At 37.4% G+C, this 26,325-nt stretch overlaps 1 protein-coding gene across 20 annotated transcripts in view; it reads left to right on the top strand.

Moving 5' to 3' along the window:
• CREM (cAMP responsive element modulator) overlaps window positions 1-26,039 on the top strand; it is a 42,064-nt gene extending 16,025 nt beyond the window's left edge. For 8 of the 20 annotated variants that reach the window (XM_062621582.1, XM_062621574.1, XM_062621581.1 and 5 more), the window contains 5 exons: window positions 2,368-2,459; window positions 2,589-2,731; window positions 8,136-8,324; window positions 16,767-16,923; window positions 18,633-19,255. In XM_062621582.1, the coding sequence (XP_062477566.1) occupies window positions 2,368-2,459; window positions 2,589-2,731; window positions 8,136-8,324; window positions 16,767-16,923; window positions 18,633-18,777 (726 nt within the window). In that variant the 3' untranslated portion in view covers window positions 18,778-19,255. Of the gene's footprint in view, window positions 1-2,367; window positions 2,460-2,588; window positions 2,732-8,135; window positions 8,325-12,173; window positions 12,374-13,116; window positions 13,199-15,872; window positions 15,997-16,765; window positions 16,924-18,632; window positions 20,214-21,010 lie in introns of those variants that run through there. The other 12 variants (XM_062621585.1, XM_062621583.1, XM_062621584.1 and 9 more) reach the window with 8 other exon arrangements.
• Window positions 26,040-26,325: the final 286 nt, after the last annotated feature.

Here is a 26,325-nt window from a genome sequence, read left to right as displayed (position 1 = left end):
GACTAGTCAGTTCCAGGGTTTTGCTCTGGTGCCATTTGAGCATGGTAATAGCAAATAAGGTGACTCTAGAAGAAGGGCTTGAAGATGCTGTAAAAGACTCCATTACACAGGTTGTTTAGCCTTCTGTGATCCTCTTAAGTAATTTATCCTGCCACCTGGCATTTCCTTCAGATCATTTGGCTTTAACTTGATACTGTATCTTTGCCAGAAAGTAGGGAACTTGGGAAACAATATCAGTTTACTTTACAAGAAAAAAAAAAAAAGTATGCTGAAAGTTGATGTTAAGGGTTTGCTTGACTTCTCCCTCTAACACCTGCAGCTTTAAACTGGAAAATGTTCAACCTTTTTTCTTGTAATGCTGTTGGGTTTTGGATTAAGGGAAGGCTTATCTATATCATGTTCCTTACTATTTTGTTAATGTTGTTTTACTTGTTGGAATGTTTGAAGTTAAGATTATTATTTGACTTTTCTACTTGATCCTCTCTGTAGTGCGTCAGTTATTGGCAGACTAAGTTAAGTTTGTTCAAAAACCACAGCAGTTTAGTGAAGTTGAGGTCTGAATGATGTCCAGGAAAAAATGACATTGTTTTTCACTGGTCAGCATTGCGACCGTGGTTGCTTGCTATTAGAACATTAAGTTTATTTGTTTTGACGAAAATTAGAACTTTTGACATTTCTTCCACAAAATACCCTCTTCCACATTAAAATGCTTAAATTGCCTTTTGGTTTCCTTACCTTCTTCCCAAAGTATGACTGTTCCTGACTTTTTTGGCCATCTTCACAAACCAGGGGTGGGTATAGGTAACCCTTAGCGGGATGGGAAGGTTTAAAGGCACTAAGGGGCTTGTTGTCTTGCTGTTTGTCCTGAAGCAATTAGATACATATTTTTTTTATCTCCCTTCCATCTCCCCTTTCAGAATGAGAGCTCTGTTTTGGGAGAGGATGTCCAGGCTGTTGGCTATGTAATACTTAGTTTTGAAGTTTTGTGCCAGAGCCTTGAAGGTCAATCGACAAGCAGATCACTGTAGGGTACTGGGGGGAGATTACTTTCAGACGATCTCTTTGCTGGTCAGCATTGGTCCATCCTCCAGAAGGATGGATACAAAATTCCTGAAGCTCTTGTATCTCTGCCAGGCAGCTCTGAAGTCTGGTTTGGAGCTATACATCTGTAGACAGGCAGAAGTGCATACCTCTCATTATTTCTGGATGGTCTTTTATTAGGCAAGTTTAGAGTTTTAATGAAGCTTCCTACATACTACCCAGCAAAATGAGGCTACATTTAGTATTTTTACATAAAACTGGAATAGAATTAGTAATAGAATTAACCAGTGTGAAGAGAATTTCATTCTGCAATAACCGGTAGTTTTTTCAAGGTGTAGTTTTACAGATTTATTTCTAGCACCAAGCACCCAGGTCTGGCAGCCGCAATAATTCTGGAGTTCTTCCTTGACTTCCCTGTGCTGCCTACAGTGATTCCAGCTCAAACACTTGAGCCTTCTAGTCACTTAACTCATGTTTGTTCAGTGTTAGCTTAACATAGTGCTTATTCTGAAACTGCAGTCTGGTCTGTCTTTATGTGAAAAGGTCATTTTCCACACTAGCTTTTACTGTACTGTTTCAGTTTGGAAATCTTAAGTTCCAGCAGTTCTGAGTAGTAAAATCAAGAAAATAGGGTGTTTTCCTTGTACACTAATCACTTTCAGTTCTGTATAATAAGATAGTTGCTGGTAAAGAGTGTGATTCAGCTCCAGGCCTTAACATTGTCTCAGGTAATTTTAAGAGAAAAAGAACCTACGAAAATACTGCTAATAAAGGTCTAAGAAAAGGAGGCACTGAACTTTGTCAGAGGGTTCTGAAATTTGCAGAGTATTGCTAAGCAATGTATTTGTATTTATGAATATGTGTTGGTAAGTGTAATAAATGTGTAAATAAATGCATTTTCTAAATAGCTTTGGTGTGGTTGTGAAGAGGCTTTTGTATTGTATACTGTTCTTTAAGGTGTATCAGTGCAATATTCTGTATTTTAAATGTTTAATTTCACTTTAAAAGATAATTAAAATGTATACTATATTTAAAGAAATGCATCTTCAGTACTTTTTCTAGGTGTCATTTACAAAAAAGTAACCTGGATTATTTAGGTTTTTTTTCTTTCAAATAGACTATGTCATCTAAATGACTGTATGTTGCTAACCTCATAATTTATGACTTGCATTGGTAAAAGAAGTCCAAGATCACATGAATAGTCATTAAATAAGTGCACAAACTTCATGTATGCAAGCATAGAAGGTTTTTTTTAAATAGTCTTTTACTCTGTTGCTATATTTTTTTTTTATGAAGTTATGAATTTCAGAAACTTTACTATTACAGGCAGCATCGATTGCAGATGAATCTGCAGAATCAGAAGGGATAGTTGATTCTCAAAAGCGTAGGGAAATACTTTCAAGAAGGCCTTCATACCGGTAAGGACTTTTAATTTGAATTTTTAAAGGCAGCTTGTATATTACAGCAAAACTGTCTGATAAAAACCTTATTTTTCTCATGGATATGGAATTTATATGTATAAAATTATCTTCTTTTTTTTTTTTAAGAAAAATTTTGAATGAACTCTCATCAGATGCTCCTGCAATACCGAAGATTGAAGAAGAAAAGTCAGATGATGAAGGAGTGCCTTCTGGAATTCCTGCAATGGCCATGCCAGCTGGCCTATATCACTCTAACACAGGGCAATACAGTATGTTTCCAAAGATACTATGTGATGTTGCAGAACATATGTAGGAACAGCTTTGTTTCTAAGAGTTCCATAATGAAGTGCAGATGTTGGATTTTGATGAAAAAGAATGAGAGCTTCTGTATTTCTAAATAATTTTGATCGTTTGTATTTAGTTTTTCCTAACGTGGGCATTATAAACTTTCAGTCTGTTTCTTGTAAAGTTTGTTGGTTGCTAGATTTTGTCCTTCTAGAATTCCTATGCATTAAAAATGTGGAGATGAGGCTCAGGTGAAATGAAAAATATTGGCACTTTGTGTGAATATTCAGTGTTATAAATCATTATGGTTTCCAATGGCTGTAATTTACTTTTTTTTGTGCTATTCATTACATGAAATGACAATTAGTGAGTTAAACTATTGTGAAGTCTAAGGCTGGAGTATGAAATTATTTCTTAACTTTGAACTTTTTTCTTAAAAGTACTATGTCTCTTCCTCTCCACTTGTCAAGTATGAACACTCTAACTGCAGAATTAACCTAAACTGTGTTCTCCAACATTTGATACTTCATCCAAATTCAAGTTAAAAGTTAGATTCACAGTTCTGTTCTATGGATTCATTGTTTCTTTTTTTAATTCTCTTATTTAAAAATGTTGGATAACTCTCCCCACAGCTTCTTTGGGCTTCATCAGATGTTATCCAAGGGATAACTTTTTAATACCTCTTTTTTTTCAATTATGTATAAACCAAAACTTTATTTGTACAGGGTTTTTGTTGTTTTTTTTTGTTTTGTTTTGTTTTGTTTTTTTTTGTTTTGGGTTTTGATGTGGTTTTTTTTTCTCCCCCCCCCCCCCCCCCCCCCCCCCCCGAACAGGAGAACAGAGGAAGTGTATTAAAACATTGCAGTAGTATATAAAAGAGGCTAGAATGGCTTATCACCCCTACAATTCCTCAATTATTTAATTCATGCAACTTATCAACTCTAAGAAAGCAGAATTTCCCTATCTACCCCTTCAGCATAGAAGGTCATTTTTCTTGAGTTCCTAAGCTGCTTTTCTTACCTTTTCTGTAACCTATAGACCTAAATAGGTGTCTGCTTCATGCTGTCCAGCATCTGAAGTGCTCTTTTCAGTGGACTTGTGGTCATGCTAAATTACAGTTATCTGGTACAGAATGTGACAGGTATTCTTGACCAAATTACTCTTCAAGTTTTGAATTATATTTTTAGTTTGGCTTAAGTTTAGTTAAAAATATATTAGCAGTTTCAAGGCTTAAAAAGGAATGCTATACTGTCTGTACTATGTTCTAGTGAGCCTTCAAACCTGAGGGATTTGTAAGAAATTAGAGTTTAGGGTTTTTAATTGTAATTTCCTCTAGGAAACAAGAATTGTACTTATACTAGGAGTGTCTTGCAGGAGGTGATTCTTAATTAAAGATGTTTCAGTTCGTGCATAGCTATAAATCATAGTGACAGGGAAGTGTATAAAAGAATAATGAAATTTATAGGTTTTGCTTTTTTGTTCAATCAGACATTAACTTTTGAAAACTCAAGCAACAGAGAACATCACCAACCATATGCTTAAATAAACAGAGTCCACAAACAATTAATTAAATGTCATTTATCTTAATTTAAACTTGGCTTTTGCATGAACCAAGCATAGATTTCTGGTTTATGCTGCTTTTCCTTGGAATAAATTACAGACATAGCCTAAAACATCTGCTGTGTATTTAAGGTAATTTAAGTTGTTAAATAGGTTTTCATCCATAATGAGGCATTGCTTCAGGTTGCAGTGTCAGCTTTTATAGACTCCTGATGCTGGCTCAAAACTTTTGAGAGCTCTGTCTTCATGGAAATGGTTTTTCTTATCCAATTTATTGTTCATTATTTTTTTTTTCTTTTATTAGTTCAACTTTTGAAGTTAAAATCTCACATCTTTTTCCTCCAGTGAATGTGTGTATTCTCTAATTCTGGTTAGGAAAAAGTGTTTCCAAGTGGTAGCTAGGATGGCCATCTCTTTGTAATGGAGGGGGTCTTAATTTGGAATTTACCAAAGAGAGCTTGACTGTTCACTTCTGGTCTTTAAATTTGTAAGGCACAGATCTGCAGCATTTCTGAGTAGCTGTCCTATGATCCTCAGGAACTGTTGTTAGCTAAAACCGGAACACTGTGTGGGAATGCAGCATTACTCGTGTTGATTTCAATCTGGATGTGATTCAGACGGTCACTACATGTACCTGTGTTACCTTTATGTCTCCTGTCAATACCTCCTTACTTTTGCTTTTAATTATTGTGTGAGTACTCATCTCTTCTTGACTCGCATTAGTTGCATGGGTTCTCTTGTACAGGCATCCAGCAGTTTATGCATTAAGCTTGTAAAGTGTCCATGACAATGAAGGATTGGAGAGTTGGTCTTGCAGTGTCACTACAGCCATCTGTCCTGTGCCCTGGTTTCACACATACCTTATGCTACTTTATTTGCTCATTCCTTATTTTCTCTACTGTTCTATCTCTGCATAGGAAAGGCAGTTTAGTTGAAAATATAATTTTGACTGTATGTTGGTGTTTGGATGTCTCTTTTTGGAAGATGTTGATAAGTAAATTTTTCTGAAAAACAAATACATTTTTTCTGTTAACAGCAGTGATGGCTGTTCTTTGCTTACTTTTTGCCAGCCAAAACAGTATGTTACCATGGTTTCCAAGTATCTTTGTCCCCAGAGCTTCTTGGCTTTAGACTATGGAAGCAGACAGACTGACAGGCATGACCAGCTAGATAAAATGTCTCTGTTACCTTCATCAACATGAGTTATCTTTCTCTAAGGGAAATGGGTAGTTTTGCATAAGGTGGTGTCTTGTGTATGAGCCTTGTAGCCTCATCTGACTAGAAATCTATTGTGTTTGCTGTAGTTCTGTCATGTTAGTTACTGAATACTGACAAAACGCAGGTGTTTTGCCTCACCTGTGGTGGTAGCCTAACCATGAAAAAGATATTGAAGCCTGTGTGCAGGACTTCCTACATCACATGTTCCCCGTTATTAGGGTAGGACTCAAGGTCCTTGCTGAACCCTTTTTCTGAATTGCAGATAGGGCTCTGTGCTTGCTCCACCATGAGAGGAATTCCCCATTTTCTCCAAAAAGAAGCTAATTTAGCTGCTGGGATTTGGCAATTTCGATAGATTACTATACTCTCAAAATATTAGCTGAGCTTCTAATAGTTAATGTTGTCTAATTTACCAATAACAGTTTACTAATCAACTGTTAGTATCTCCAGTGCTCTTTGAAGTGTTATCTGATGTTTCATTTTTAAGATAACTTACTCTTGTCAAGACAGATCTTTTGAAATTAACTATCTCCAAAACTCACATGCGTGTGTAATGAATCATGTATTCACATAACCAAAGCTTAACCTTCAAGAAAGTTATCCAATACTGTGAATCTGAAAGTGAAATCAGGAGCTGGCAATCCTGGATCTATACTTATATATATGACTTTTGTACTATCTCAGACCACTTTAAGTACAATGACAATTATTGTAGTTCAAAAATACCTTTCTGGGGGAGAAAGGAGTTTGTTACTTCTTGAGAATTGGTTCTCATCTAAAAGTTCTAAGAATATTTTAATTAATGTAAGAGACATGAATTTGACAGGTGGACCACTTGGTGGATAAGGAATTGGCTGGGTGGTCACACTGAAAGAGTTGCATTCAGTGGCTCGACGTGGGTGGAGACCAGTGATGAGTATTGTTCCTCAGAGGTCTGTACTAGGACCAGTATTATTTAACATCTTTGTTGGGGACATGTACAGAGATTGAGTGCACCCTCAGCAGATTTGCTGATGACACCAAGATCTGTGGTGTGGATGACATGCTGGAGGGAAGGGATGCCATACAGAGGGATCTTGAGAGGTGGGCCCATGCAAACTTCATGAAGTTCAGCAAGGCCGAATGCAAGGTCCTGACCCAGGAGTCAGGGCAATCCCAAACATTGATACAGGCTGGGTGATAAGAGGATTGAGAGCAACCCTAAGGGGAAGGATTTGGTGGTACTAAATATGAGTGGTAAACTAAATACAAGCTGGTAATATGTACTTGAAGCCCAGACAATCAGTTGCATCCTGGGCTGCATCAAAAGTATGACCAGCAGGTCGAGGGAGGTGATTCTCCCCCTCACCTCTCATGTGACTCCACCAGGAGTACTACATTTAGCTCTGGGGCTCCCACTGTGAGACTGACATGTACCTGCATGATAGGGTCCAGAGGAGTGCCACGATCAGAGGCCTGGAACATCTCCTTTATGAACCTTATCAGGCTGAGAGCGTTGGGGTTTTTTAGCTTGAAGAAGAGAAGGCTTCGGGGAGACCTTATAGCATTCTTCCAGTACTTAAAGGGAGCATACAAGAAAAATGGGGAGGGACCCTTATCAGGGAGTATAGTGATAGCATGAGGGATAATGGCTTTAAGCTGAAAAAGGATAGATTTGGATTACATATTAGGAAGAAATACTTTATACTGTGAGAGTGGTGAGACGCTGGAACAGGTTTCCCAGAGAAGCTGTAAATGCCCCATGCCCTGGCAGTGTTCAAGGCCAGGCTGGACGGGGCTTTGAGCAACCTGGTCTAGTGGAACGTGTCTGTGATTGTGGCAGGGGGGTTGAAACTAGATGATCTTAAGGTTCCTTCCAACCCAAACCATTCTATGATATTTCTACTATTAACAAGGACAATGCCAATTTCAAAGTGAATATGCAATTAATAAACTATGTAGGGAATTTGATTTTTGTCTTAAATATTTAATTATAATGAGCAACAAAGTATGATTTTTTTTTTTAATGGGGAAAGTATATTTATATCTTTCATATTGCTGATTATATGGGGGGAAAATCACAAACTTTGTTTTGTTTCGATTTTTATATAAGTATTGAACTCTTTGCAGCTTAGAAAAACATTGTTGGGCTAGAGTTACTCTCACACTAAGCAAAGGCTTGTGAACATCAGATCTAGCTCGCTCTTTGTCTAGATGCTCTTCCTTTGTCCTGGGTTTTGTTTTGTGGGTGTTGCTAAACGTAGCTGTTTAGTTTTTTTTCTTGTTTAATAACTTTTGTCAGTTTTGTGTTTGTATGCCTATAAGGTACTATTTTTATTTTTTTCTTGTATTAAAACTGTTTTAGGAGGGTTAATACTTCTGAAAGTGTAGAGGTAAAATGTGTGGAACACTGCTTTTTATCTGTTACACACATGGCATGTACTACATGACAGACTTTCTGTTTGTGGAAATCAGTGTTAATATTATGCAAGTTGTATTTTACAATTGATTTTAAGCAAGGAGAGGAGCAGGAGTCCTATCAGGCAGTGTTTATTTTAAAGAGAAAAATGTGCTTTTTAATGTTTAGGCAATATCTCTTTCTGTTGCTTAACTTCTTCTTTTTATCTTTAGTTACTATAACTCAAGGTGGTGCAATCCAGATTTCTAATCCAGCCTCTGATGGTGTCCATGGACTACAGACATTAGGAATGACAAATTCGGGAGCTCCTCAGCCAGGTGCTACCATTGTGCAATATGGAGGACAATCACCACATAGCACACAACAGTATTTTGTTCCAGGAAGCCAAGTTGTTGTTCAAGGTATGTTTTATTAGGCTATTGCATTTTAGTTTTTGTTTTTTTTTTATGCAAACCAGTTTTTCTTAAAAGGCTTTTTATTTTGTGTTGACATTATACCTGTGTGACAAAATGAAAGGCAGCCTTAAAAGGAGACTCAGTTTCTGTTTAGTAAAGCAGCTACTTCTTTTGATTAAAAAGTTTTATGAGGAGAAAATAACAGTATAAAATAACTTTCTACTTTGAGTTCTTGTGTCCAGAGTTGGAGAGAGATTTTTAATTGCAGTAAAGGCACTGTTACGGTTGAAATGAGATCCTGAGGATGCATCTTTTTTGATAATATGAAACTAATTTTGGGGTTTTTTTTCAGCATTTAATCAATTTGAAGTTCTTTGGATATGTTTAAGGCAGAATTTCCTTGCAATTTATGACTCCTAGTAGAAAGGAGATCTTTTACTGAATCTAGTTTTCTCACAGCAGAACGCTTTGTAAGTCCTATAACATGCACACATGCGAAATGAACTGTGAATAGTGAATTCTGGAACTTTACTGTTCCCAGCCTTTTGGAAATGCTGAGAGAAATTGAGAACCAAAGGTATCTTGGATTCTTACCTATATCAGGGAAAGTAGTGTTGGTATTTGGGTTATGCTGAGGGAAAACCTTTGAAAATGTGGAAGAGATTTCTGTACAGAGACACTAAATGAATGGTGTCCATGGATGATATAGGGAATTTATTTTCCCTATTTTTTTTTTTTTAAATGAGAGAAGTGGGGAGGGCTGTATGAATGCTTTCTTAGCTTTCTTAAGCCAGAACAGCTATCTGAAATAAACCGTGAAAAGAGCTAGTAAGGCTTTAAATATGTTCATGGGGCTGATGAGGTATCTGAGATAGTTGGTGAAATCCAGATTGAGGTGCCATTTTTACCCTAATATGGATATTTGAAATAAGTTCTGTCTGTGTCTGTTTCTTTCCCTTTGCTGTAAAGGAAGTCCAGGATGTAGATAAAGCTAATAGTTTGTAGATATCTGAACTTGTTGAGGCAATTCTAAATAATGATACCAAATTTTAATTCTTCTATTGCCTCTGGTTAATTCTTCACTGAAATACACTGTCTTCCCAAAACATTGCAGAAGCATTTCAAGGGAGTTTTGGGACTGTAATATATAAAAAAAATAATCTTAGCCAAAATGTTAGTTTTCAACATGCAGAGAGTACTGTTATATCTTCCTTAAATATTATTATGAATACTTACTCTGCAAAGCCTTGAGATCCACATTTGGCTGTCCCACAAACAGATTTCTCACTTTGGCAGTTAATGTTTTCTGAGTATGAGTAACATGTTTTCTATATGTGCATAAACATCCCTTAAATTAGAGGACTTTGTCTCTCCAGGTTGACTGTAGTGTTTGTATGCACTGCTTTGAGTCTTCAGAGCTTCAGGGGTGGAGTGTGGGTGGGGCAGAATGAGCAGCTCTTCAGTTGCTTCCTTGAATCTCCCCAGTCTGCGAAGAAGCACAGAACTTAGGGATTATATTTGTCAGTATTTCAGTTCTTGGGAATTTCATTTGACTCTGCTTCCTTTACAGACTGTTTGTTGCAGGGTTGTCTTTAGACAGGGCTGTTCTCTAACCTCCCTAGTAAGTCTCAGTGGTGGGCTCCACTGATGGTGTAGCCCATCAAGTGTCTTGCCTGTGATGAAAACTTCCAAAATGGATTCAGAGACAGTTACTGAATACTTGCTATATCCTGTTTCTGGAAGCTTCTACATACTTTTAACTAAATTGATCTGTTCTCTGTACATGCTTAGAGAAGTTGACTTGTTGCAATTCTCTCTTCTGTTGGCTCAAGCAAAATGCTTTAATGATGCTCATAGCTGTTGACACAGAAGAAAAATGGTGTATAATATAGAAAGGGAAAAATACAAAGGGAATAGTAAGTGACCGTGAACTCAGGGATGATGAGAAGGTAACAGGTTTCACCTTAGTATATACGCTGTTGATACCAGAAAGTCTTTTAAAAAATATCTTTAATTTAAAAAAAGTACATAAAAAGAGTATGAAAGCACCTGAGGATGTTTATGGTAATACAAATTTCTTTTTGATAATAATTGTGTGTTATCAACAAACCTGAGTTATTTAGGATGGAGTGAGACAATGGAATTAGTTTGATACATAAGTCTCTAATATGTTTTTATCTTGCCCATGCTAGAAAGTCTGTAGTCCGTTTGTCATTTATGTACACTTTGTAGTTGACGCTTCTCCTGATACTATGCTATTAGGTGACTATAATGGGAAAAGATTATAATAGGAAAGCAACATTCTGCTTGGTAATCTTCCCACTTAAGTATATTGTTATAATGATTCTAGGTATATAAATTTTAATTGTCGTGGAAGTAAAACCCCAAACAAATCAAAACCAAGCAACCAAAACAAACAAACTGTGCAAAAAACCAAGCAACAACAAAAAACCCCAAACAAAACCAACAACAAGAAAGCCACACAAACACCCCCCCCCAAACAACCCCCTCCCTCCCAATATGCTAGGCAACCCCCCTGAATATAGTAGGGCAGGAAAGATCTGTTTAAGATAGTGTACGTATTTATGTTTTTTCTGAAATATTTATTGATGAATCTCATGTGCAATAATCACATAAACCCTGTGCTTGATATTTTTTCATAACCTCTGATGGGGCAAATGAGTTAGTACTAAAGTACTAAAGGTGTTGATCCACTGAGTGATATTCCATTTGCTCCAAGTTTACATTCACAGGCAATGTCAGAGGCAGTTATGATGTCCTGACAGTTTTCTATTACATTTTAAGGTTTGGTTGTTGTTTTTTTTTGTTTTTTTTTTGGTTGTTGAAGCAGAATTAATTATTAGTGAGAATGTGCGTAAAAAAAAAAAAAAGTCTCAAAAATCATTCTGTTGGGATCTGTGTGTGTTTTATGATGTGTTCAGCGATATGAACAGTGGTATTTGACATCTGAGGCTTGTATTTCTTGCGTGCTTCGGTTCTGATCTTCTATTTATCTGATCCTGAAGTGGTCCTGTAATCACAGGGCACTCCTTTTTTGCACTGATGCTTCCATTATTTCTGTCCTTGGCATAGTTTCATAGCTGATGAATTACCGCTCTGAATTTGTTTATTTCAGACAAAGGCCTTAGAAGTTTGCTATGCCCTACATACAGACCAGAGCCTGGACTATTGGTCTGAAACAAATTTCATTTAAATTGGTGTAAATATAGAGTAATTCTGTTACAGATGAGTTTTTAGTTTTGTGTTTTTATTAATTAAAAAAAACCCTAAGTCAACCAGGTCTCCTGGACTTCATTTAAAAGGAAGGAATGGTGGAGAGGTAGCCCTTACCCAGAATTACTGTTTACAGCATCTGGAATCACTAGCTTTAGGTTGACTGACTTTGTTGGAGCTTTTTTCAATCTTTTCTGAAGCTTTTAACTTAAATGAGTGGGTTGTGGTTTCCCCCCAGCCCAAAGCAAGGAGTTTCAGCCTTTCATTTACCTATTGTTACATCTTATTAAGCTTTCCTGTGTTGCATGTCTCTCTGGCAGAGGTCTCTGCCTTTTAGTAGAACTGCTTCAATGAAAACAATTGCATGTCTTTTTAAAATTTCCCTGTCTTCTATCCAGTCGTGACTTTAATTTGGATTCATTTGTGAATGCTAGAGCCATGTTTTAACTTCTGTCAGTCAGTGCTGTGAATTTTCAGGTCTTGCTTTATAGGCAGCTTTGTGGTGAGTGCTTTCTCTGGCTTTGTGAATAATTCAGGGGAAAAGAACAGAGCTAGGCTTACAGAAATGTGGAAAAAGGAGGGGGAAAAAAAAAGGCTTACTGGAAAAGGAGTTCTTTGGGCTGCAGTTTCAGTGAGCTGTTCCAGTGACAGAGCATATTAATGACAGTGGTAAGCAAGTGAGGTCACTGTGATGTCAGTGCTCTTGCTTGTAGTCCCGCACATGCTTGCTAGTTTGGAACACTTCATGCTGAGCTCTGGTAGAGGAACAGGAGAATCGTGTGTGCAGACGCTGAGCATGGCTGTAACAGGAGATGAAACAGGTAAAAATTTTGTTAATCTTTTCCATTATCTTTTTGGCTGTCTAAGCAGTGCTTAGTTGGTATTTGTGACATTTTCTTTAGAACCTGTTTCTATAACTCTTTCATTTTTCAAACTGTACAAATAGCTTCTGATTATATCTAGTTAGTGTAGGATTTCAGGGCAATTTTAACAGTTTTGTTTGGGGGGGAAACAAATCACAGTTAGTACATGAGTTCTTGCACAGATTGATTCAGACAACTAATCTTTACTATTAGATGCAGGATTTTGCTGAGAAATCCACCACTTAAATTCATCTTATTGTGGAGATGGTCATATGTGTTACTATGCTTATAATTGTTTTTTATTTTATACAAATGACAGTGCTTTTTTTGTTTAGTAATAAACTCTTAAGCCTATTTCAGCTCTAAAATCTTAAGCAGAGCTGAGAGAGAAACAGTGTGCAGTTTCAGTACTGTAAATAAGCCCTGTGCTTTCATTATTAAAGAAAATGCTGAATGAAAACAAATTTGAGAGCGATAAATTTTAAGTATTATAGTGCCTGCTTGTTTTCTCCTCCACTGTTAAAATGGTCTGTTCCTCAGCTAATTGAGTTCAAAAGGCTGACGTCATTAGATTTCCTGGAATCGTGTTGAAGTAGGGAACTGGAAAAGTTAAACTCCAAACAAGATACACATTGACGTCAGCTCCAAGTCACGCTGTGATTTAGTCAGTTCCTTTCTGCTTCGTCAATTGCCTCCGGCAGATCTGTAATATTAACTGGTTCACAGCCGGGACCTATGTGCTGCTGCTCATTGCTGCTACCTACTGTTTCATTAATCCAAAGATAAGTATCTTCTCTAAGTCGACGTTTTGATTTTTCATGCTCAAAGAGATAATGATTCATGCCTTGTTTAGCCAGTTTAGTGGTGAAGTTGAAAACCCTTTGATAATCTAGTTCCATCATTATGACTTACAGAAGAATAGATGCACTAATACATACACTGGGCTTTTTTTCTCCTGGATAGTTACTGAAAGAACTTAAGTGCTGGGATGCTCTCTAGTGTTCAGCAAGTTACTTTTTTCAAGGCCCTGCTGATATGAGGTAGTTGATTTAAAAAACAATTAGTTTTTGTTAATTTCTCAGAGCTGTATTTACACGCTCTTTCAAATGAGGTTTGTTTGGTTTTGTTTGTTCGTTTGTCTTCCTTTTAATAATTTTCTTTATGTAAGTCTCAACTCAAAGCTTCAGGTTTGCAGTGGCTTCTTACTCCCTTGCAATTTTAAGAAGGGGAAAAAAATTAAAAATTACCTGGAGCAATGTGTTAGGGAATACACCATCTCCAGGTTTGTTGCTTAGCTTTGTTTCAGTCCCATGTATGGTATGTCAGGAATTACGTTAAATCTCCATGGAACTTTGTCAGAAATAGCCACAGAGGTTTATCAGTTGGATTGGGGTGTGTGGAATTTTTGTCTCAAATGCTGAAGTGGAAGGTACGCTTCTCTGCGATATGCAGATACATTACTAGACATAAACCATAATTTTATTTTTTTTTCAAGGGTATCTTACAGCACCACCACCACATACCCTTCATCTCCTGCTTAAAGCCTGTTTCAACTTTCCCAATGACTTTTTTTGGAGGAAACAGTATTTTATTGTAACTTCTGGAGATATTATACAGAAAAACTTGAAGACTTTGAAATAACTGATTTGCAATAATGTGTGGGTTTATAAGGTCTGTGTACCAAAAAGGTTATTTATCTCTGTTACCATGTTGTTAGATTCATAAATGAGTCAACTGTTAGGAAGGCACAGACACTACTGGAACCTGCTCAAACTATTCATGTGAAGTGTTGCTTAGTGGTGTTTGTTGATCCCAGCTGAGATAGGGCCTCGCTTTGTTAAGTCTTGTTGCAGGTACATGATCATAGTGAGTCTTCTCGGGACTGAGTGCAACAGCAGCAGTAAGTCCTATTAGCTAACATCTGACTGTAAATCAAAGACAAAAAAATAGTTGGTCTTGCCAGGCTGAGGTGACCTGGGTTATGGGCCTTTCCTCATGACTTGATCTACAAAGTGCTTCACCTGGACTTCTGATTCATTGTAGCTACTGCAAACCAAGATAACATCTCTTTTTTTAGATAGTAATGATAGAAAAAGATAGTTCTTACCATAGAGTCGGTAAAATGTATGTAATATGGCCAGCATAAAGGTGAGCCTGAAGGGTTTATAAAATTCCATTTTAAAAATAGTGCTAAGAGATGTGGAGAACTTAAAGAAAGAATTAATTTTCTTCTAGATGTACAAGGCCACCAAACCCTGTGTTCAGGGTGGCTGCCTGTTCAGTGCTCACAAGGCTGTCCTGAGCTGATTTCTCTCTCCCTCCCCCATCCCTAGGGGATTATCTGTAACCCAGGCCAGTTCACTGGTCCTGTTCATCTTGTAATTCCACAAACACTTTTACGAGCAGGATGGAGAAAGGGGGGAGGTGTAAAGTGTTTAAGCTGATAATGATTTCAGGACATGGCTATGGAATTGTAGTCTAAACACAGCTTGAACCTATTTTTTATATTTAATTAGTGAAGCACCTGCATTAACTTAATAAGAATGATAGTATTTTTTTTTTTTTTTCAGTTTAGGTTTATTCCCCTCCCTATAGTTGACTGATGTCTCTTTACTTCTGTACCTGTCAGCCTCCCCAAGGTGTTTTTGTCTACATTTTGTTTTTCCAAGTTGTCCTGGTTTTGGCTGGGAGAGAGTTAATTTTCTTCATAGCAGCTGATACAGTGCTGTGTTTTGGATTCAGGATAAGAATAATGTTGATAACACACTGATGTTTTAGTTGTTGCTGAGCAGTGCTTACACTAAGTCAAGGACTTTTCAGCTTCTAATGCTGCCCTGCTAGTCAGGAGGGTGGGGGAACACAAGAAGCTGGGAGAGGACACAGCTGGGACAGCTGACCCCAACTGGCCAAAGGAATGTTCCATACCATATGGCATCATGCTCAGTGTATAAACTGGGGGGAAGGCTGGCTGGGGGCTGCTGATCAGGAACTGGCTGGATATCAGTCAGTGGTGAACAATTTTTATTCATTTGCATCACTTGTCTTGTGTTTTATTTCATTACAATTCTTTTTCTTATTATCATTCTTCTTATTATATTTCAATTATTAAACTGTTTTCATCTCAACCCATACATTTTCTTACTTTTACCCTTCTGGTTCTATTCCTCATCCCACTGGGAAGGAGGGGAATTAAGCAGGCAGCTCTGTGGTGCTTAGTTGCGGGCTGGTGTTAAACTGTGACACCAGTTTTTCCATTATCTAAATATTGCTTTAAAGAACTAAAGTATAAATTAATTCTAACATAAAAGCCTCTGAAATTTCATGTATTATGTTCAGTCGCTTTAATTACAAAATTTGGAGTTTGGTGTGTGATAATATAAAATATTTATGGAAAGGAATAGGTAGATACTTGCTTGTAATTTGAAGAGAGATACTTCCCCCCCCCCCCCCCCATCAGACAAGACACAGTATGTAGGACTTTAACAGTATTTTAAAGTTGGGGTACATCATGTAGGAATGAAGTACCTCAGAAATACAGAAATGAGGGAGACCATCAGGAAGGTATTGACTCCAAATAACAGGTCAGATTTCAGGTCTGTGTTTGGTTTGGGGAGGGCTCAAAAGTGGTAGTAGGCTCAGGAGCTGAATATGAACTTTTGCACTCTGGCTTACTGTGTAACTATACCCCTTCCTGTGAAACAGCCACTACTGTCTCTTGCCTGCTAGTTCTGCAGCATCCTATTTGTGGTCCTTTTGCTCAAAGAGCATACCCCAGTTCACTGTGAGCACTTGTCTGTTCATTTTCATTCTGGCAACAGCAGCTCTCACTAGTTTTGCAAGGGTTTCTGTGCTGCTGCTCTAGAGGGAGGAAAGGCAGTAAGGCTGGTACTGTTGCTATGACAGGGAAAGAGGAGAAAGTTGACTTCTGAAGCTTCTGTTGGAGGACAAGGGGTAGCATGTAAATTTCAGTGGCTGCAACAGCAGAACCATATTTTTGTGGAATTGTGTGAACAGGGAATAAGTATGCACACTGTGTTTTTCAAGCAGTTTTCCCTATGTTGTCTGAAAAGAGCCATGTGGAAGCTTTCACAGGCTTCAGTCTGGCTGGCTAGTGGGACCATGTGCTAGAGCAATTTAGATAACTTATTTTATAGTGTGGAAATAAATGCTAGAAAAATAACAAATGTAGCTGTGACATGACAGGCCTATGAAATATTTTATGTAGCAGGGATCCTGGAGAACTCATCAACAGAAATCTGTTGTTCTGTGACTCTTGTGTAGTTTGATTTTTTTTTTGTTGTTGTTGGTTTTTTTTTCCCCATAAATTTTAAAATATGATTCTTTTATACAGCTGCCACTGGAGACATGCCAGCTTACCAGATTCGAACTCCCACTACTACCTTACCTCAGGGAGTGGTAATGGCTGCCTCACCGGGGACTTTGCATAGTCCTCAGCAACTGGCAGAAGAGGCAACTCGCAAGAGAGAGCTGAGACTTATGAAAAATAGGTAAGACTATATCACAATTAATAGTCAGTGTTGCAAAAAAAAACCCAACCCCAAAACATTCTAGTGAAACTTTCTTCTTAAGGTCATGAGCTCTGCCTCTGAGTGATAAAGTGAAGGCAAGAAATTGTCAGTCATCCCACATCCTTATGGCATTGTGTATTGGCTGTTAACTCTGGAAAACTAGAGTTGACCTTATCACCATGGATTTTTAGTTTGAAAATATTATGGAAATTCAGAAATCAATATTAGTGTTGTCCCTTTCTGGTAATTTTTGTGATGATCCGGAGGTGTACTTAGTGTTGAATTCCCCCCGATCCACCAACAGTAAAATGACCAGTACGGGTTTGTTCATCTTGAAACATCCCAGCAAAGAATTGGTTAGGAAAATATCTGAGGATCTCATTAGCAGTCGTCCATTAATGATGCTCTGAAGAGGACTTATTCTAGGGTGGAATGATAATTATAGGCTTTCCAAAATAATTGGCTACTGTGATAAGTTACTGTGCAGTGCCTCTGTCATTTTGTGAGGCATATTGTGTGAGGTGGCTGTATTTTTTTTAATTAGTTGGCATGGGCTTGACTGTGTGCTGTAACTGCCGGTCTTTCTCTGCTTTCTTCTTTCTGTTCTTAAGGGACTCTCCTTTTTTCAAATGCATAACTACTGCAATCAGTGGCAGTTAGATTAATGGAAGAAATAGTCTGCCATGCAGATCTCTAATACATTGAATAGCCACTTGCTTTATGATTAAATTAATGGTATTGCTTTGCTCTCATGCCTGTCCTTTATTTTAAGTTACTCATGAAGATCGCTGCATTGTTGTGCTTCCTTTTGTTTCTCTTTTCAGTTTTAATACTAGATCTGTGCTCTCCCTCATATAACTTGCTGGAAAGTTACTCTCACAATTTGACACTTTATCATGTTCCAAGATCTTAAAGGAGCAAACTCCCAGTACTTCTAAAATTTATTCTGGAATTGAATGCCCGTTCAGTCACATGCTTCTGAAAATACTACTCAAAGTGTTCAGCTTCAATGTAACAGAATTTTGAGCAGAGCTATGAGAATGGCTCCATGCTGCCATTTGCCAGCAGCAAAAAAAAAACAACAAACAAACATCGCAGATGCATGTGGTTGAAATGTGCCCAGGTGGACAGCTCTAAAATGCTAGTAAATTGTACTTGTTTGGACTTAAATTTTGCTGTAGATTGTTACATTAAGGTAAAGAAATGACAGCAGGTTGTAAGCTTGGCATTTAGCTTTTTGTCTGAAGAGAGTAGTGTTATGCTTGTATTTTCTGAAAGTATATTCTTTAGTTTGATTTTAAGATTTTGATTGCAGAATACTGATAAACACACAAAATGGAATGTGGCTGGAAGAAGAAACGCTGCTTTCAGTCTTCATGTTTAGTACAATTCAAGTCAATACGTTGACATTTGCTCACTGTTTTTCTTGGTTCCTCTGTGTATCAATTCCATCTTTGTATTTGTTGATGATGAATTTTTTTTCAAGTTCTAGTTCTTTGGAATTGTATTTTAACTGTGTTATTGCTTATGGCTGTTACCTGCTGTTCTGTTTGTGCAATCCAACAGTTGTTGTTGTTGGTGGTTGTTGTTGTTGTTGTCGAAGAGCAGGGATTGCAGGTAATTTCATTTATCCAGTCTTTGCCATATTGTGGCTGTTCCTGTAGTCATTTGCCTTGTATTGGTTCCAGGGAAGCTGCCAGAGAATGTCGCAGAAAGAAGAAAGAATATGTCAAATGTCTTGAAAATCGTGTGGCTGTGCTTGAAAACCAAAACAAGACTCTCATTGAGGAACTCAAGGCCCTCAAAGATCTTTATTGTCATAAAGCAGAATAACTGTCTTTCATTTGGACCTCGTTTATTATGAACTTTAATCAAGGCATGAGAGGAAGCAATTCTACAGATTGCCATATGAACATGAGAAAGAGACACTTGAGGCCCTTGTGGAACCCAGTTTTGCTTAGTGTTTTCAGACTGATTTGGGAGAAATTCCAAAATTCGGAATTCTGACATAGTGTCCGTAATCTGCTGAGCTTTCTAATGGCATGCAAATGGCTTTTTTTGGTTGCACTTTTTACTTCTGCTTTTTGCAGGGAAGCTGCTAAAGAATGTCGACGTCGGAAGAAAGAATACATAAAATGTCTGGAGAGTCGTGTTGCAGTGCTAGAAGTTCAGAACAAGAAACTTATGGAGGAGCTTGAATCCCTAAAAGACATTTGCTCTTCCAAAACAGATTAGTAAACATATTTATTATACTGTGAACTGACTAAAATATGACCAGTTGCTTTATAAGATAATACATAGCCAACATGAATTATGGCTTTCTTTTTGTGTCATTTATATTATATTCCAACTCCTAACATTCCTGAATGCTTTCCTGCTTTTTGTCAATTCATAGCTCTAATTTCAGGTTTTTCATGTTCCTCCCTTCCATCTCCCAAGGAGCCAAATGTTAAAGAAATGTAAGAAAGCAAAAAAGCGCATAATTTTTAAGAGCTGTTTCTTTGCCATATATTTACATACTACTTTTTACATGTTAACTGAGTGACCTGCACATAGAAAATAATGTACTATTATTTTAGATGATTCGTGAAGATAACGCATCCAGTAATACAAAGAAAATCAAACAACCCACGGTATCTCAGGAAAGAGTTTATAAAAGAATGTTATGATTACATATATGTACTAGCATACTAGTCTACAGATGATTTTATGGCATATTTTTATATTAGTTGCTTTGTGGAAAAAGTATTGTATTGCTGTCACTGAGTGCCATGGTTAAAGATAGTTTTTAATAGAACCATGTTGTTTAACATGTGTAGTGTCTCATTTCCTTTAAACACCTGGTTATTGAAGATACTTTTAAAACCCATGAGTATCCGGAAGAGGTTAAAGGAAAGGAGTATACTGACGTGATGTTAAGTATAGCGTAAATACCAGAAAGAAGCTGTCTGTTGTAGGGCTGCTCTTTACTTAAATTTCTTTTAGTATATAGGCTGTTTGATTTGTTAGGGTCTGAATATCAAAATTCAGTATTGAATTCTAAATACTTTATATTCTAGATTCTGGCCAGTTGTAGACAGTTGCCTATAGCAAAGGCTTGATGGTATAGTTCTTTTTACACTTTCTGCAAAATGCTGAGAGGAAGTAAAGCTGACTTAAAGAGGAAGGCTTTCTAATAAACAGTAACTATCTGCTGATTCATGGGGTTCCATGGGGTGCCTGTAGGTGAGAGCTGGAGATCTTTAAAATAAACCCTTGCTTAAACCAAATTACAGTTCTGGTGAATGAAATACACGCCAACTTTCCATTGTGCTTTGAAAGAAAACAGTGCTTATGCAGAATTGCTTCTGGGTATTCCTTTAATTCAGGAATGATCTAATTGTTTGTTGGCCAGTACAGTCTATGAGCAAAGTATTTGGGAGCTTTGCTGGAATTAGCAGCATCATTCCCTTACTGATGCGGTAGGAAAAAAGGCTTAGTTCCTACTTAATCGGGTTCTCGGGGGGGGGGGAAGTATGTGTGTATGGAGTGGGGGGAGGGATGGGATCATATAACTGAAGTCACTGAGACTTCCTCACTTAATTTAAACTGAATTCACATTTAACCCAATCTTTACTCTGACACCAGTGGGGTAGGGTGCGTGTATATATATTTTTTTTTTACTTTTTAAAAAAAATTATTATTTAATTTGTCTGTTTGTTTTGCTTTCCCAAATTACTTGAAATACGTGGAATAACTTTCTCGAATCTTTCTGAAAATCCCACTAGGTACCTACATGAGACCATTTGCAGAAACCACTTCCCACAGCCCCATCAGTTGATTTAAAAGGAAACAGGCTGCCTTTTGGACCCACAGGCTCTGCTGCAGGTCTGGAACAAAAGTAAAGTCAACTCTGAAATATCTGCATCACTGTGAAAATACATCTTAAGTGTTAAAGTCAGCAGAAGTCAAAGTTTCTGTTAAAGTTGGACAAGTACAGTCTGCAGCCTCTAGACAGCCACAAGTGTCCAGCAAATTGTTTGTTGTGGCTCTGTCACCAGAATCTGTTTTTATTTTTTTGTTACAGGTAGGCATTGCACCTGACTCAAGGGATTTTGAAACTTAAGAGGAAGAAACTTGGGCATGTAGTACATGTCTCCACAGTAAAAGCATTTCTTTATCTTCACAATAGTATTTGGTACTAACTGTAGTTAGAAATTTTATAGGAGAAATCTGTGTCTATTCCACGTCTGTGTTGTCAACAGTCATTCCCTAGCTAATTCTTTTAAAGCATTTGATTAATGTTTATTTTTTATTTAAATGTTTACTTGAGTGTGGGTGGTGCTTTGTTAATAATGACAGCTAACCGCTCTTGGTGCGTGTTTGGTCATTCTGGAAAACTCCCATTTGATTTATCTATCTACACGAGGGAAAAGTATCCTGCTTCAGAAAAGCCAACTGCACAGAACCTGGCTCATTTAGATAAGACTAGGGAAAAAAATAAAGTTTATGATGTACATAATTCTTCCATGCTCAGTAATTCAGTTTGGTTAGTATTAATTTGACAGAATTAGCCACAGACATTTCTGTATTTTAAAGTAAAAATGAGTTTGTTGGTGAATAAGAACATTTAAAATTAAAGTCAGTAAATTAGAACGAAGATGTGTCTTGTGAAGGAAATAACTTATTTGAAAATGAGCAAAGGAAGATCTGCACGTATGCCAAGAATCTGTTGTCCAATTGCTACTGCAGAAATTACTATATAAAACAACAAATCTAGTAGCGAGTTGGTTTGACAGATGTACATTGAAAACTTTGTGAGAGAATTCCCCGAGAGTAAAGGAAGATTAGAAGGAAAAGTCAGTGTACCACCAGGGTTTGTCAGAGAAATAATACCAAAATGCTTAAGTGAGATGGGACTGCAGGAGCCTGGGTCACTGTATATCAGTATATCAGAAGATTAAAGCAATAAATAGGGTATATGCTAGGATACACAAATTAGTTTAGATTATAAAGGAAAATAAATCATACTAAGTCTTCCTTCAGTTTGTTTCCTCTTTTAAGGGTCAATGTAGCCCTCAAGTTTTAGATCGGTGTGGGACTCATTTCGTTCGACATCAGTGTCATGTTTCTGAAGGTATATCAGCACTGGAATCCAAAGTAGATGCACATGTGCTATGAATGAGAATTTTCCTTTTGACTTGCTGTCCACCAAGCTTGCATTTGTGCGTGTAAGTCCTGTGCTTGCTAGTGCTCCTCTCTCAGGGCAGAAAAGGTGAAATTGTTGCTTCTTACTCTTCATGAAACAAACTGGAGTTTGACTGGGGGCTGAATCTGTAACTGCTAAAGTTCTTGTGAGGTGACACTAACACATTTTGTAAGTTGTGCTGCCTAACATTCTGGGCAAAACTGCTTATGTTTGTAGAATGGCACCCGCTTTCTGGATACCAGGTCAAGAAAAGGTCAGTTTATATTGGTTGTATTGAACTTCTTAGAGTAAATCATCATCTAAATCAGTTACTGTTATTTTTACTGAGGATATATTTTGATGGGAGAAACTGCTTTCTGGATTTTATCTGTCTCTTCACTTTGTGACCAGTTTTGGTTTACCAAAAGGCCAAACAATCTTGTTGCAGACAATTACCATGTGGATCAGATGCTGAGCTCAAAGTATTTCCTTCAGTGACAATGGCTGGAAAAACTGTCCCTTTGACTTTATTCATGTCTCCTTCTTTGTGATATAGATATGATAGATCTATCCTTTTTCCTAGAAATACCATCATCTAAAATCGTACAGTGCAAATGTGCAAACTGTTGGTTTTTGTGCAAGGTTTGTGATGTGGCTGTCAATCACATACCCAAGGAAACACAGTACCAGTGCCTGTTGTGGTTCATGTGTGTGCTGGGACTTGCACTCTGTCCTCATTTTGCTGCTTCAGTTCCCAGTTGAATCAGGCTCTGGGTTCAGTATTCTTTCCAAAGAACTTCTCAACCACAAGATTAAAACCCACCTTCTGTCTTGTTGCATGTGTGTGGTGTTTTAATGCCTTTTCCCACATTTTGATGCTGTTTCTGCTCTCAGAGGCTGCTAAGAATCTGCAAATAGCAACTGAAGAGGTGTTCAGTCTTAATTATCTTACTCAATCACAGTCTCGTTTGACAAGGCTGGGAAGCACCTACTTCTCTATTAAAAACATAGCTCTGAGCTCTGGATACCAGTATAATTTCCAGAGGAATCTGATTCCAGTTCAGATTTGTGAAGCAGAGTCCCTGGTATGGTTCAGGAGAAAGGCCTTTTGAACACAGTATTATTCTTAATACAGAAACATTAAATGAATCTGAGTTTGTTTACTACTAAAGAATCTGAACACTGCCCAAGCTTTGATTTATCAGAGCCAGGACTTTTTTTTTTTTTTTCAGTACCAGGAAAGAAAAGACTGAAATTCTTGTGATTTTCATTCTGTAAGAAAACTGCATCCCTGAGTTATCCCTTGCTGAAGCCATGCAGCTGTTTGCAGATTTCTTTGTAATAGATAGCTGGAGGATCTGCTTTTACTTTACAGAAAGCTATATCCAAGACTGCATGGATGTTGTTTTGTTTTTCAAATAGAATTTCACAGAGCTCAGGGGAAATGGTCTCTTGAAAAATGTCTTCAACATCCTAGAGTTGTGGGTGATGAGGAATGTAATAGTCAGCTTCCTCTTAAGGTACAGCTTTGAGTCATAGCTGTTTTCTTCCCCATCTAAATGGAGTGGGGAGCAGAGTTATAAAGAGAAACCTCTAGGTTATCTGAGCAGAGCTGTCTGTTGACTGTGTTAAACAGCCTCAGCTGTTGTGATCTGGAAAAAAGGGATTAAAATAAGTATATTGTGTGAGTAGGTGTGGGTTTGGCTTCTTTGGTGGTTTGTTTGGTTGTTTGGTTTGGTTGTTGGGTTTTTTGGGGGGAGTGGGAGGTGTGATTATCACTTCCCATGGATTTTTCTGTTTGCAAGAATAATTGTAGCATTTTCTGCCTGCACTGATGCAGTCCTAAGGAATGCAAGCTCTCTTGTGTCTCACTTGTTCTCCAGGGTTTTCCTTTCCTTGTCAAACATAATCGCTTATGTAGTACCATTCTCCTGCAGACATCAGTGTAACAGCTAAATCCACTGTGATCTTTTTCTGAATGAAGTATCACTTAAAAGGAGACAAAAGGATCTGCTCAGCTTCTGGTTTGGATTGACTCATTTTGCCCACTTTTCTGTTTAAAATCCACTTGGTGTTCATGTATGTGGGGGTGTACATGACAGAAATGTATTGAATGTTGAGCAGTTCAGCAGCTGATAGAAGTTGCTGCATTTTGATTGTTAGCATTTTTGTATAAAATATTGTCTTATGGGGAGAGGGTTTAATTTGGTTGGGGATTATTTTTTTTAGGGCACTATGAGGCTCTTCTGGATGAGGGATAACAATAATTTCATTATTCCAGCAAAAACTATGTTAGTTTTAATATTTGCTTTATTTAAACACTGAGGAAAATGAGAGCAGTTTGACAGTATCTCATGCAGACTGGCAATGGCAGGTAGCAAAAATCAGTTAATTCTTCTTCTGTCTCTAATGAATCTTTTTCAGTTCATTTTCTCAGGTTTCTGGGTGTTTTCCTACTGCAGAGGTAGAGCTTTCTTCTTGCAAATTGCTTGGTAGACATAGTTATGAAGCAGAAGCTGTAGATATGCACAAAGTCTCAAAGAGAAAGAGGGCAATAGGAGAGTTGAATGCAGTGTGTAGACTAAGAAAAAAAAACAACTTCATTGTATTCTGTATGACTTGAATGGAAAAAACAGCGAAGGAAGTGTCTTTGTTATAGTAACTGCTGAGGTTTTTCCTCTCCTTTAATAGCCGTATCAGTGGAATCGGGTGTGATTAATACATCTCGTGAATGGAATTATAACTATAAAAATGGCACAAATCAGAAATCTGGTTACCTAGCCAAGCCATTGTTTTAGTTTTGTGGTTTCAAAGGTACAATTTCCAAATGGTCTTGAATGAGGCTTTTAATGGTCTTATTTTCATGATTCCTACACACACGCTCTCCTCCTCCCTCCCTCCCCCCGTCCCCCCTGCCAAATGTGGTTGTGCTTATACTAGATAGAAGCTGCTGAGGAGTTTAACAAAACGAGTTGGTACCATCGTGCCTGCTTTTTTCAGAGTAGATCTCTAAAGATTTTATTTATTTATTTGTTTGTTTTCGGCAAGGTATTTATTATGTTTCCAGCTTTCATTAATTCTTACAGAAGCAAGAGAACTCCAAACACATTTTTACATTTTATGCATACTGAAGTGTTTGCTGGATGAAATCAGTTTTGAAGAATTAGATTCTCAAAGGCCCTGGTTGTATGAGCTAACAGTTTTCAGAACTTTGTCAGGTGCCATACAAACAAGAAAATGCTTAAATCCTTACACAACTGCCTCTTTACCAGTGAAATTCTCACTTGCTTCATATTAATCTTTTTTCCTGTAAAATGACAGCTAGGCACTCATATCTGTGTCTGATTTCCTTCTAGTATATTTTGAATGTGATGGTCAGTTTCAGTTAAAGTTGATAGATATGTCAAAGATCTCTCAAGCTCATGAAAATTGGTGGTTACCAAAGAGGGCATGGACTTAACGGAATGAAAAGCTACATTGTAAGCTTTGTTAGATATAAGAAAACCTACTTGGAATTCTCTCCTGTTAGATTTCAGAGAATTAATTCACTGATTGTAAGTGAAATGAGGTTTCATTAGTTTTATTGCAGACAACTATTTCTATTTTGGGGGGCTGAACATAATTTCCATGGAATACACTGTATTTATTTAAAAAGATAATCTGTTCCTAGAGAAAGTGTATTTCATTAGAAAGCTTAAATACCTTTCAGACCTAAGCTATTGGGTCTGAAGTTGTTCTCTGCCTGTTCACTAAGCCAACAGTAGTTAACTAAAGGACAGTGGAACGTACCCAGATAGAACACTTGCTGGATGCTGTCCCAGGTTTGAACAGTTACTGACAATATTGCGCACTTCAGCTAGGAAAGTACGTTAAAAATAGTCTGGATTTGAAGTACAGTATTTACAATAAAAAATGCTCACTGCCTTTATAGTTGCATTGTAGTAGCTGTGAGTAGAGAGTCTGGTGGTAGTTCACAGTTAAATTTGAAATGCTGGTAATTTCTGACGTTTTGGGTTAAATGCAAAGCAAAAAGATGTTTTTTCCAGCTGTTTCAGAGTGACACCTTGTGGAGTGTAAATGTCTACACTTATTTCCAAACTGATTAAGCAGCCAAGCGATATTACAGAAGCAAAATATTTCTTGTATCCTGTGATACAAGGGGAGGGTGATGGGAAGTGGGGTGTTCTGTGGCTATTGAGAACAAAACCTCATTT

Source organism: Pezoporus occidentalis, unplaced genomic scaffold (assembly GCF_034315485.1).
Source record: "Pezoporus occidentalis ecotype Australia unplaced genomic scaffold, CSIRO_AGI_Poc_V1 ctg23, whole genome shotgun sequence".
Classification (NCBI taxonomy): Eukaryota; Metazoa; Chordata; class Aves; order Psittaciformes; family Psittacidae; genus Pezoporus; species Pezoporus occidentalis.
Note: the sequence above shows the minus strand (reverse complement) of the source record. Positions and strands in the feature narration are given on the sequence as shown.